Genomic DNA, 13620 nt, shown 5'->3' on the forward strand with positions numbered 1-13620 from the left:
TTTGTTCTCGTCGGATAAGCTGTCTGTCGAGTCGCATACTAGTTGCGCGCGTCGTGTTAGAGTTCTGATAGTTGTGGCTTTGTGTGATGTAGGGTTGTAGGATGACTCGTCCAGGTAATCTGTCGGTGTGTGTCGGTTTCCTGTAAACTGTCCTCCGTAGTGAGTTGTCGTTACGGCTAACCAGACAGTCTAGAAAAGGAAGTTTGCCATCATGATTTTCTTCGACTTCTCTGGTAAACTGTATGTCAGTGTTTTGTCGGTGGTGGTGGAATATAAAATGCGTCCGATGATTTCGTCGTGTCGTACGGTGGTGAAAAAACAAACAATCATTAAAAGTAATATTTTTTGTTCCTATGAAGCATTTAATATTGAAATCATTTAGATGTTACTGGGGATAACAATCGTTCAGCGAAATACTTCTTTAAATGGGACCAACGACAAACCAGATTTGACAAGCGCCCGCCCTTGGTTACTTTTATCAATTATGTTAGGGGAGTCTCCAAGTTGAAAAACGGTAGGACAGCTTAAAATTTAATTTTTCGTCCACATGCTGCGGCTTGGGCATTTTATCGTCCTGCTGAAGTAGTTTCGCAGCTCTTCTGCTTTCCATCCGTGGATATGACGAACAACTTGAAAATGATGTAGTTATTTTTTGTTTCATGGAAAAGAGAGAAGATTTGAAATGAATCCTGTTTGAATAAGTAAAAGTTTTCAATAAAAACAAAGGTTGTGCGAATTGGACTTTCTTCCAAGTTTTACAGTTGAAATTCCTAGAGGGCTTTGCGAGTCGTATGATTAATGTAAGTACGTCGTCTTAGCTTGAGTACCTCATTTTACCCAGTTTAATCCGTTAATATTGTTCTATAATCATACTCTATCATCGATATGTTTCTTTGATTTTCATGAAGTGTTATATAAATGATGTGAAATGTTATCATGACTGTGAAAATGCCATAAAGGACAATTCCATACATCATACATGTATCTCCATCTAAAGGGTTGCGAGATGAATATCAACGAAAGAATAACCGGCTTAGAAACAGGTCGAGTAAATCATCAAGGAAATCTGACAATATTGAGTGTTAGCCCTTGACAAACTAGGTCGGGTAGGCAGTGTATGAGGCAAGTCTTGTATTGGCAATCTGTAAATTATTTTTTATCTTTATTCAATGGTATCATTACATATGCGTCAGCAACCACATTGTATTTTAGTACGTTTTGGCTACCACTAAAATGAAGGGTTCTAGTCAGAGTTAATTTACATCATTTCTTAACTCTCACTCATAACCTATAAATTTTGTAATTTTTGATTGATGTACTACTTCACAGTTTCTTTTTTTACCTCCAAAAAGTCTGATGTTAAGCAGACGTATTTCCTCGGATAACAACCGGGGGCGATTATTTCTTTTTTCGCCCCAAAAGGGGACAATTATTCGAGGGAAGGCGAAAGCCTTTGACCTAATCGACCACCAGAGGGAAGGCGAAAGTCTTTGACCTAATCGACCACCAGATTTTGGTCAAGACGCTGGGTTCATATAACATCCCCAATGCTGTCATCTCATAGATTATCGACTTTCTCACCTCGCGCAAACAGCGTGTTCAACTCGGCTACGACTGCTTCTCGGAATGGGGCGCGGTCCCAGCGGGGGTTCCTCAAGGTACAAAACTGGGGCCGTGGCTGTTTATCATCACGATCAACGAGCTGGATGTTCCTGGCATCGATCTCTGGAAGTATGTTGACGATACCACTGTTTCGGAGACGATAAGCAAGAACCAAGACAGTCACATTCAAGCTGCTGTTGACACCCTAGCAAGCCGTGCGACCGAGGATAAGTTTCAACTAAACGAGACGAGATGCAAAGAACTGCTCATAAACTTTAACACTAACAACCCTACTTCTTTCGATCCAGTTGTTGTTAATGGCAAGCCCATTGACCTAACTACTAGTGCCAAAATACTAGGCCTTAAGATCTCTAATGATTTGAAATGGAATCGTCACATTAACTCCATTATTAAGAAAGCTAAAAAGCCCTTGTATTGCTTATCTCAGCTTAAACGCTCTGGTCTTGGTACCCGTGAGTTAGTCCAGTTTTTCTGCATTTGTATTCGTCCGATTACAGAGTATGCATGTCCTGTCTTCCATAACGGCCTCCCCGTACATACATACATACATCCTTTATTTGGTAAAGCAGGTTGAGGAAATGGCAGCTAATGCTGATGTGAACCTGCTATCTACTAATAAACAGCTAAAAATATATACGTCTCCTAGTATGAATAATCATACGTATCAATAATACATTATATATACGGGTAGGATAAGTAAGTAAATATATATATATATATATATATATATATATATAAATATTAGTATCAGTCAAATTAACTCAATCAATGCATTTAAAGGAAAATAAATACAAAGATAAAATTTACATTAAAAAATTTTAGATAAATAATAATTGTAATAATAATAATAAGATAGCAAGATGGCAAACTAGATATCAGTAGTACTTAAATTCGTCACTGATATTGTTGGTAGCAGTGGAGTTTGAGCCGAAATTAATTTGGTCAATGCATTTATAGAATTTCTTAATACTAGCCTTAAAAGAAGAGTAACTAGGCTTAGACTTTAACTGACTAGGTAGGCAATTCCAGACAATACTAGCGCGATGAGTGAAAGAATTGTGCAGGGCTTTGGATTTAGGACATTTAAGAGCAAATCTTAAGTTATCTCTTAAATTGTATGAGGTCTGGTGCTTTGTAAATAAACTGTTTATGTTATCAGGAGCTAGGTTGTGAAAGGCCTGGTATGCAATACAGGCAAGTCTTCTCTTATACATGTAATGTATAGATGTCCATTTTGCTATGCTAAGAACTTCATGTTTTGGGATATTTGTGCTGATCTTGTGAATCAGTCTGGCAGCACGGATGTGCGAATCCTCGAGGTCGGCCAACAAGTTGGAAGATCCCCACAAAGATATACAATAAGTTACGCTTGGCAGAATACCTTTGAAGTAAATAGAATCCAGAGTGGATCGGTTGAAGGTCCTCATCTGTTTAAGCTTAGAAATCTTTGCATTGAAGTTTGAGTTCACCATTTTAATATGAGGAGACCAATTAAGCTTGTTGTCAAGTTTGACTCCTAAGCAAGATGAGCTGAAAACACAGTTGATTGGTTTATCGTCTATAGTGATTTGTCTAATTGGGCCGATGAATGGTATTTTTGAGATAAACATGACTTCAGACTTGGCTGGATGGATGAACATGGAGTTTAATTTAGACCAGGTAAATAGTTGATGCAAGAGAATTTGAATTTGGGTTGAAATAGAGTCAATAGAGTTTCCAATGATGTAGGCAGTGGAGTCATCGGCAAACATTTCTATCTTTGAGTCAACAGACAAAGGTAGGTCATTTGTAAAGATGCTGAAAAGTCTTGGGCCCAATAAGGAGCCTTGGGGTATGCCAGAAGTTATTCTCATTTTCTCAGAATTTGTACCATTAATAGTCACAAACTGGTGGCGGTTATTCAAGTAATTAACAATCCAGTCAAGTGAGTCCCCACATAGACCAGAGGCTTGAAGTTTATCAGGTAAAATTTGATGAGACACACAGTCAAATGCCTTTTGGAAGTCGATAAAGATTACACCAACTGATTTTCCTTCATCTAAGGCAAGCCTCCATTTTTCTGTCATGCTAAGAAGCAGCAACTCAGAGGACCTACCCTTCCTGAAGCCCCATTGGGAGGTAGTAACTAGTTTATGTTGGTTCAGAAAAGAGTCGAGTTGAAAGCGTGTACCTCTCCATCGAACTTGAAGAAATACAAAAGCGGGCTACGCGCATTATTTTTCCTCTTTGCTCATATAATGAGGCCTTGGCTGAATCAGGCCTGACTAAACTTTCAGATCGCCGCCAGAAACTAGTTGATAAACTATTTAAGAATGTTTTACAGAATGAACAGAACAAGCTCCATGAAATTCTTCCTACTCGCAACACATGTACCTTTAACCTAAGAAATATTCGGAAGTTTAAGCCAGTTTTTAAGACGAACAGGTTTCGTAATAGTTTTATTACCTTCAATGCCCTTAAGGCTTGAACGGTTTTATTCAACCGTTTTTTTTTTTTTTTTAGAACATATATTTAGTGTCCTTATTGCTGTTTAATACATTTAGTCTATTTAACGTAATTATCAATGTTTGAAACTTGTAAATAATCGTATAATTCAACTTTTGGTTGCAAATCGGTTATTAATAAACTATCTATCTATGTTTCTATCTATATCGATTATTCGAGGGAGGCGATTATTTCAAATATTTCTCACAGAAAGTCGCGCCTTAATATATATTTTTTTATTATACGACAAAAGAGAAGAAGTAAAAGCATATGACGACTTTGCGTTCGGTTTATATAAAGATAGAAAAGACAGCAGTGGCGGCTCTGATGTTCTCGTTGGGCAATGAAGGCGATGCCGAGGTTATCGGAAAGCGGACTTAAGAAAACGGACTTGTTGTTCCAGCGATTTATTCATTGCGAACAAGGAACAAGAACATATCCGATGCGTTAAATAGAGAGCGCCAAGCAATAAAGGAAAAAGTGAAGTATATGAACGTTGTCATAGGAAAAACTGTAAAAAAATCGGTGCTTTTGTAATCATTCAGTGGTCACGGAACAATTAAATAAAAGCTTGTTTGTTACCCAAGATGCCAATTTTTAACTTGAGAGGGAGGGGGTAGGAGAAAGAGAAAATGGCGAGGGGAGGGGAGGGAACGATTATTCGAGGGAGGCGATTAATCGAGGGACGGCTATTATTCGAGGAAATACGGTATTGATATTCGCTGCAGCTGAGAAAATTTCGTCTGCACAACTGTCGTATCGATCACCTCAAAGAACTGCTTGCCCTTGGTTTTCATTCTTGCACTAGATTGAATATTTCCTGGAACAACAAATGTCAATATTGATTCACTGGTTGAGCGTCAAGTCACCCGAGAGACATCTCGCCCGAAGTCATATCACCCGAAACCCGAAAGTAATTAAAAGATCCAGACTTACAGACTGAAAATAGGCAATAAGTGTAACGTGCGCACCGGTAACATTACTCAATGGCTATCCGAACCATACACATTTATTTTTTGACCAGTGGTTTCTATAACAAAATTAAATTACATCAAATCTAACTACCGAAAATAAATGACATAAACGAAATAATAGACGAAATAAACCCGGCGAAATGCAAACTTAAAACACACCTGACGGTTTGGATCTTGAAAGAACGCGAGACGTGGCTAAAGACATACCACGCCAACCTGTTCGCGCGAAAAGTTTCATCGTAAATTATATATGTTGACGCGAGGGGACTGAACCCCACAACTTTAACGGATCGCTGGTCCCCAAAATTTGAGCTGATAGGGATGAGAGGTATTTTGTCTGCGCATGTTCCATAAAATTTTTGGCTGTTGCGATTAACCGCTGGTATGCGCCCGCGCTGCGCGAACACATTTCTTTCCCGCCAATTGTTCGAAGAGATGCGGTGGTAGAGGGGAATGAATTACAATGGCGCGTGTATTTGTGTTTGTTGTCATTCTTGGGATTTTTTCTCAATGTTACTTCACGAGAGGCGCGAAAAAATCGAAAAATGGTTGTATAATATGCGGGAGTAAGTCCCAAACACATAATTTTCAGAAGGCGAAAAGTTATTTAAGGGATTTTAGTTGTTGTTTTGGGATAGTAGGAAGATCGATCGATGCGGAAAGTTATTTGTGAAGGATGTAGAAGGGCTGTGGAAGAACACCGGCAAACTGGACATTCATTTCTGCATGTTAGTGCTATCTCATGCTATCACTGTACATTTGAAGAACCCACTTAATAAGCAAAAATTACAAGTTAACAAACGTTTGTTTTTATTCAAAAGTTTGTGGACATGAATTGCAACCAGAGGGGGCGAATACGCAAACACAAAAGATCAATGTTGAGTAGAGAAAGGACAGATAGCGGTGTCGATAGCCGTAGTACTAGAGAGATGGTAGTTGTATCCAGGGAGAGTTTAATAGAAATGGAGGAAAAATTAAGGATTTTCTCAGAAAGTAAGTAAACTTTTTTTCAATCATTTTTCTCGGAAATACCATCAGATTTGGAAGCTAGAATTAGCGATAACATTTGAAAATATACTTTGAAAAAAAAAAAGATGTTTCTCTGCCAAATTTCCTTAGAAACCTGAACACTTCATTTTGAACAAACTACCCGAACCCAAACAGATAACAATCGCACCATTTCAGAAAGGATAAGTTCAAAGACATTCACCAGTTTCTGAATAGATTGTCTGAAAGGATAACTACCACATGGCTTTAACATAAACCTGTAAGTAACATGACTTGGAACTATATGAAATCGAGTTTTCACTTTTCTGCAAATTTTATTTTCCACCTAATGTAAGATGCAACATGACAAAGGAAATAGAATTGGTCAACAACAACAACAACAATTTAACATTTTTATATAGCGCAAACTACTATATAGATAATCAGTCGCGCTTTACAATCAGTTAAGGTGAGATCGGACGTCAGAATTCATCAGGCGCACTATGCAGCCACTTCAGTCTATGTATTGATCTAACCTTCCCTCCCCAATTCACCCTAAATTAGACACTACACAAAGATAGACCACAACACCGGGCACTACGTGCCCTACTCTTTTCGAAGAGTGTGTGGGTTCTTTAACGTCCCACAATTTTTATCACATATAAGGGCTTGTGAGACGGGACCTCCATTTATCGTCCCTAACTGAGAAGACTAGAAAGTCTAACCATTTTGCAGATACTATTACAAAGGCAGCACTTTCTTCTCAGTTATTTAAAGACCCTGAGTGTTGGTTCGGCCGGAGTCGAACTCTCGACCTCCCGCACAACAGTCCAGCGCTATACCAACTGAGCTAACCGGGAGGCGGTCAAAAAAAAAGATCTACGGTGACATAGTAGTTAACAAGGAAGAACCACTGTATGATTCAGACAGTTTCAGAGAGTTTTGCATATCAGCAGGTGCTACAAAGTTATTCGATACTATTCTGGGTTCCATCACTAGCTTTTGGTATTCCACAGACCGCATACGCCTAAACAAAAAAAGGTTTGTTTCATTCAATTATAATTTGTGCGACTGTCTCAGCCAAACACGCAATCCTCTTCAAATGGACCATGCTCTTTATCTAAGGAGCAATCAGATAAATCAAGATGGCATTGAAACAGAACATATCATGGGGCATACATGTTCCAGGAGAACTTTTAACAATGTTATGCACAAAATGTCAGAGTCCCATTTCACATCTTGAGAAGATTTCATGGCCACAGCTACAGATCGCAAATGGCAAATAGTCCTAATAATTGATGATTACACAGCCATCCACAAGAAAAGAAGGCCACAGAAGGAAAAATTGTCAGAGGCAAAGACAATGTGTACTCTAGTTGTTAAAGCTTTTAAAGATATTCAAGCTGTACCAGCAACACATGCCCTTTGTACACATGACCAAAATGGTATAGACATTGAATCCTGCATACAACTAATTACTGCTGCATCATCTATGCATGACATCAGTAACAGTTATGCTTCTGTGATGCCTGACTGGCTGACAAAAGCATTTTTTAATCCTGAACTTGAGAGACATAGATAAAACATTCATCAATAAATACTGTGACAGTGAAAATGTGAGAATGATGCGTAAAATGGATGATTTGCACCTCTTAGATTTTGTAGAACTTAGACTGAAGTCAAAGGGAGACTTCGATACTGCCTATGATGTGGCAATGAGCACTGGCTTGGCTGCTTATTTAAAGAAATTTACTGTTTTTCAGCCAGGGGATTGGCCAAGCCAATTTTACTATAAACAAATCATATACGAATCACTTAAGAAGTTTGTCAGCTCTCATCTTGGATTTTCAGATATTCCTTCACAACAGGACTTCATTCCATCTGATCATTCCTCGTATTCTTTTCCAATGACATCTGGTACTACTGATAATCTCTTGAACAACAGCTTGCCACAAGAAACATCACAGCCATCCATTCTGTCTATAGTACCCACTATTGGGCTTCTTCACATTTCCTTAAATAGCAGAGAACATATTGTTAATTCCTATCATCCATTTTTCAAAAAAATATATGAAACAATTTTCCCAAGAAGCAAATTGGCAGATAATCCCAAACCCTGGGGAGTTAGTCTTATTCTCGAGATTGTTTATGGCGGTTGGACACTTATACGGCACACCGTAATGGCAAAGTTCTCCAGGTTCAAAGACGTAGAGTATGGGACCCTATTCAATTTACTAGACAGCTATATACCTTTGGTGTTGTCAATATAGAGCATTTCTTTCAAACTTCACAATTTCTCTGAGTACTTAAGAGCAATGATCAGAATTTGGATAATGTTTACTTGCCTCCAATGCTGGCACTATAACAAAGCACCACTTGTTTGGATCAACATGTGCTCTCACTGGGGAAAACATGCTCCACAACTATATCACCTACTCAAGAACTACATTGCTATTTTTGATGAATATCCTGTGGAAAACACTCATAGTATCTTCGTTCTCAGACAAAAGGTTCTGATACTGCAGATGAACTCAGGAAAAAGGCAAAGTCCATTTTCCATTCAAAAGATAAACAGTCCCACAACAGGTCATTTTTTACCACACCTAAGCAGTTTTCTTTCTCACACAACCAACTGCACTTATCAAAAGTAAGATGTGCTCAAGTACTGTCCTCCATGTTTAAAAAAATCTCTCAGAGTCCAGGACAGAGTCTCTTCTTCTCAAACAACAGATGCAACACAAGTATCCCAACTCATGTCACACTGCCAACAATGTCTGCCAACAATGTCTGGCAACAATGTCTGCCAACAAAAATATGACAACTGTTGTTTTACCTCTAGGGTATCACTGTGATATCAAGCCAGATCAAACAAAACAATGTGATTTACCTCAGTGTAATATTTCCAGCATAGATGAGAATTGGACCCTCTTGCATGGTTGTCATCACTCATTCCATGATGTTTGCCTTGAAGGATCAACTTCACGCCCACTCTGTAAGGGATTTCTGGAAAAAAAAAGTAAAAGAGCTTGGTGAGACAGCAAAAAAAGCCATTCTAAACCCTGCATCTAACATGCATGAAACTGAATCCCAACATGATCATAGTAATGAAACACCAGCAGTGCCAACAGATTCTTTAGATGAAATCTCTATGGTAAGAGAAATTGAGAGGGAGGAGTTTGATAGGGTCGTCAGACAGCTGAACGATGAAATTTCCAACCTTCAAATCCAGCAACTCAAACACTCACCTCTTCCAACCTTAGCCAGAGTCAAACTTATCACCAACCCACACCTTCACCCAACAAGGCACCTCCCCACTGTAGACGATGTTACTATCCTATTCGTGGACACAAGAGGAAGAACAACGTACAGGTTAAAAGTCATTTCTGTGAAAATGGTATATGTACAGTCAGTGATAATGTCAGCTGCTCAAATTGTCCTTGTTCATGGCACACAGCAAGCCTGAACGAGAGCATTCAGAGTACTTGCGACAACCAATCAGCTCCATTACCAAGACCAGATTCTCAGACTACTCTTCGCATAAATGTCACTGTTGCAAAACATCGTGATGTTACTGAGTGGCTTCTGCCCTCATACATTTGCCAGTCCTCCATAGGTGGAAGACCTAGTGGCAGTAATGCCTGCACCGTTATTTCAGTGCTTGCTGCACTTCATTTTCTGGAAGGAACCCTTCAAATTCCCAAGCAGTTACAAGACCTTAGCATCACAATACCTATGTATATTAATCTCATGATAAAAGGGAATCAGTTATATGACTCTTTCAACCTACAAGTTCAACAACCAAATTTGGAAGTCAGAGAAGTCCTTCAGCATGGACAAAATGATAAAAATGTGAAGAAACTTGAAATTGTTTCAGACCTAGGTTTTTTTACTGTGAGAGACCTTGAAGACCACCTTACACAACACCATCACGTGCATCAATCACTTGCAGCAGTATTGATTGTGCCACCAGACAACTCAATGGTACTATGTTTTAATCAAACAAGTATTTGTCTTTTTGAAATGCATGGTCTCCACGGTGGCATAATTGCAACCAGTTCATCTGGGCATGTCAGCCATTTTGTGAAATATCTAGATAGGATGGCTATGCGAGACTGGAAGAATGGTTTACATGGTTCAAACTTGGCAATTTTAAGGCTAAAGTAAATGTTGTAAACGTTTAATTAGACAATAAAAGCAGAAAGAGCAGGATTATGATAATTAAGTATTTGTCCATTTGCTGTATCATATTCGGCGAATCAAGCAAGTTTGATTAAATTATTGTGCAAGTTTCGTCTAAAAATTTTGACTTAAACCTAATTTCGCAATGCAGAAGCATTCTACGGAAATAAACAAGAAAGAAAAAGCTGACGCCATTCGTTTCGAATAACACATGAACATGAAGAAAACGGCGCCAGTTTGAACTCATGAGACAAAGCCCACGCATTTTTTTGAGGTAAATGGACTAGTCAGACCGAAAGCTGATTAAATAAACAATGAACTGACATTAGAAAGGGATTTGGGGGCCAATTGATAAATAAGTTCTTGTTAGCACATGAAGCTCGCAAAGGCACCAATGAAAATTACCTCCAAAACACAGTAAAAAAATAAGCCAAAATCGTAGTTGATTGAGGTAAGACCATAACCGTTGTTAAGACACATGCCTACCCACCATATTCAACAGACTTGAAGAGCAAAAAGGCCAAAGACGGTTTTGAGTCATGACTTGGAAAATCCACCTAAACCTCCCGAGAAATAATTCGCTGAGGGTTGTAGTTAGAGCAACTTAATCCTGAAGCTGGAACATTTTTTAAAGCCTTGTGTCCTACATGACTGTAAAGAGAAGGAAAAGACGATGTTATTTATAAAGTGAATAGTTCACCATTGACTATTGTTGTAATGCTAACCTGCATCAAGATAAGCATTTTTTTGTCAAGTACATCTTCTGCCAAGTGATTTCTCATTCTTGAAGCAGGATCCAGTTCAAGGTGGCTGAGTGTAAGGATGTAAGCTGCTCATGACTCATGCCACCTCAAACTTCACGTAATTTTACTTCGAAGTTGAAGTAAAATAAGATCAAACTCTAAATTTCTATCTTTCCTCGGATCAAATATCTCACGATCGTCTCCACGGACAACTTTGTGATTCACAAAAATAAAACATCAACATCTTAAGACTAACCTTCAAGGTTTGATGTCTCATGTGTACATATTGATCTTCAGTAAATCATATCTCAAACTTCAAGTTTTCGGGCTTTTTTCGCGTTTTGTTCGCACTTTGATCATTAAAATATCCTCAACCGAAGAGCCAGCAAACACCATGAGTATCCACAGAGTTAGAAATGTTGGCGAACTTGTCATACTCCTTCATCCATATTCACAAAATATTACAAAAAGGTGTCGATCGTCCAGTGAAACCTCGCAGAAACGCGTCGAAAACTCTACAAATGGCGCCGAACGCAACAAACTAATTCCGCGCGCGCATGCGCAGACAAAATGCCTCTCTGCTCAAAATTTGTTGTTAAGTGGGTGATTTGAGGGCATTGCACCACCACTTAATGAAACATTTCTTGAATGTTGAAGCATAATTTCTAGAAAACTCGCAACAACATCTAGAAGAGCAAAAAATCAAAGAAACCAAGATGCTCGATGATTGGAGACAAGAGTAGAGTCTGGAAGCAGTGAAAAGGTGCCTTCCATTGGGATCTGTGAATCCCAATTTTTCTCTTCCATTGCATGATCATGAGCAGCTTACATCCTTACACTCAGCCACATTGAACTGGTTCCTGCTTCAAGAATGAGAAATCACTTGGCAGAAGATGTACTTGACAAAAAAATGCTTATCTCGATGCAGGTTAGCGTTACAACAATAGTCAATGGTGAACTATTCAATGTTAAATTGTTTTGTTTTTTCATTATCCCCATTCCCTAAAACACAGAAAAAATACTGGTGATAAAGCCTGCCTACTTTCAATCACAAAACCAATTCTTAATTTAAAAAAGATGGTAAATTAAGTGCTGAAACTCATTCCTCATTGTTTGTATTTTTTTTTTATTCTTAATCTTTGGCAGAGTTATGGAGATCACATTATGGCATTTATGGAAGCTAGACCAAGAGCTCAGCAATGGAACCTCCTTGGACCCTGCACTTCAACTCCTTCAACATACTGCAGAAATTGTGGACTTGTTCAACTCTAAATGTCCACTAACAAGCATCAATGACATCAAGCTGAGAAAGTTAAACCGTTTTTATTCTTTCATGTTGGATTGGAGAGAGAAGAGTACAGATGACAATTCATCATTTATCTCAAGCAAACTATGGTTTGATCTACAGTCGATTTGCCTTGTTTTCCATGCCCTGGCCGTGCAGGTGAAACTCCACAAATTCCCACACTCATGCATTAAGCCTGCCATTATCAATCAGGATTGTGTAGAAAACCACTTTTCATATGTCAAGTGAGATCTTGCAGTGGTCAGAACAATAATCCAACTCTGAAACAGCTGCCGGGAGTGCTGCTCTTTACATAACCTGAGAAATCTTTATCACTAAAGCGCTCTTTGTTTCCGACACCTTGAAGATTATAAAAGCATTGTTCGTTTCTAAGAACGAAATGAAACGTTATTTGTTTCTATTAACAACAAAATGAAGCGTTCAGTTGTTCGTTTTGTATGTACTCGTTTCACACTCACAGACATTTCATAAGCTTGTGAAACTTTATCCTGGTTTTTAACAATTCGATGAAAACTTTGACTATACACAGAATTCGATTTACTTCAAGAAACTAATGGAAGGGAGTTCGGTTATTCATTCATTCTCATTTTACAATCTGTTGTGTAGATGACTTAATGATTTAATACTTGGGAAAGAATTGTGAATGGAAGACTTTGAAGAGTTTGCAAACCCACAAAAGGACAACTAACTGGACAGATAAGTAATAACAATTGTAATTGTAACCAATGGTAATTCAAATTTTAAACTTCTTAAGCTAGGTCTTGTCTGTATGGTTTATCCCAACTACCATTCTTCAGTTTACCAGACCATGAATTTTGTATTATAATTGGTTCCTGCACCCCCAGCCTGTCAGAAAGACTCGCTGATAATATTGATCTTCTGAATGTGCTCCTTTATCCTGACAAACATGATGAAAGGGACTCTGACCATAATTATGCTTAATTCTCCATGCTCAGAATACTATGAAACTTCTAAATTAAATAAGTTATTCAATTCTTCTCACAGCTCTATGAATAGTCTTAATATATTACACTGTAATATTAGAAGTCTATCAAAAAATCTGCCTATCTTAGAAGATTGGTTATACTCTTTAGAAAAAAATCCTGACATATTAGCCATTTTAGAAACAAAGCTGAACAGCTGCAGATCTATAATTAACATTGATATACTGGCCAGTACCACTTTTTTCATACTGACTCTGAAACAGCTGCCAGGGGTGGTGCTTTTTACATATCCAACAATCTAAAAACCATACCCAGGGCAGATATAAAGTTTACCATGCCTCTAGTTGAGTCCTGCTGGACAGAAATTATTACTAGCAATA

At 38.3% G+C, this 13620-nt stretch overlaps 1 protein-coding gene, 1 long non-coding RNA gene and 1 pseudogene across 2 annotated transcripts in view; 2 read left to right on the forward strand and 1 right to left on the reverse strand.

The window, feature by feature from the left end:
• The first annotated feature begins 6852 nt into the window (after positions 1-6852).
• On the forward strand, positions 6853-8886 carry LOC148726793 (uncharacterized; annotated as a pseudogene).
• A 2392-nt stretch (positions 8887-11278) lies between these two features.
• LOC148726794 (uncharacterized) overlaps positions 11279-13620 on the forward strand; it is a 5961-nt gene continuing 3619 nt past the window's right edge. The window contains exons 1-2 of the mRNA XM_088727992.1: positions 11279-11918; positions 12137-13620. The exon at positions 12137-13620 is cut by the window's right edge and continues 3619 nt beyond it. Of these exons, the coding sequence (XP_088584118.1) occupies positions 11884-11918; positions 12137-12524 (423 nt within the window). The 5' untranslated portion in view covers positions 11279-11883 and the 3' untranslated portion in view covers positions 12525-13620. The remainder of the gene's footprint in view (positions 11919-12136) is intronic.
• LOC148726795 (uncharacterized) overlaps positions 12299-13620 on the reverse strand; it is a 6480-nt gene continuing 5158 nt past the window's right edge. The window contains exon 2 of the long non-coding RNA XR_015989758.1: positions 12299-13620. This exon is cut by the window's right edge and continues 463 nt beyond it. This is a non-coding gene — a long non-coding RNA (uncharacterized LOC148726795).

This window comes from Stylophora pistillata, chromosome 7, assembly GCF_964205215.1.
Source record: "Stylophora pistillata chromosome 7, jaStyPist1.2, whole genome shotgun sequence".
Classification (NCBI taxonomy): domain Eukaryota; kingdom Metazoa; phylum Cnidaria; class Anthozoa; order Scleractinia; family Pocilloporidae; genus Stylophora; species Stylophora pistillata.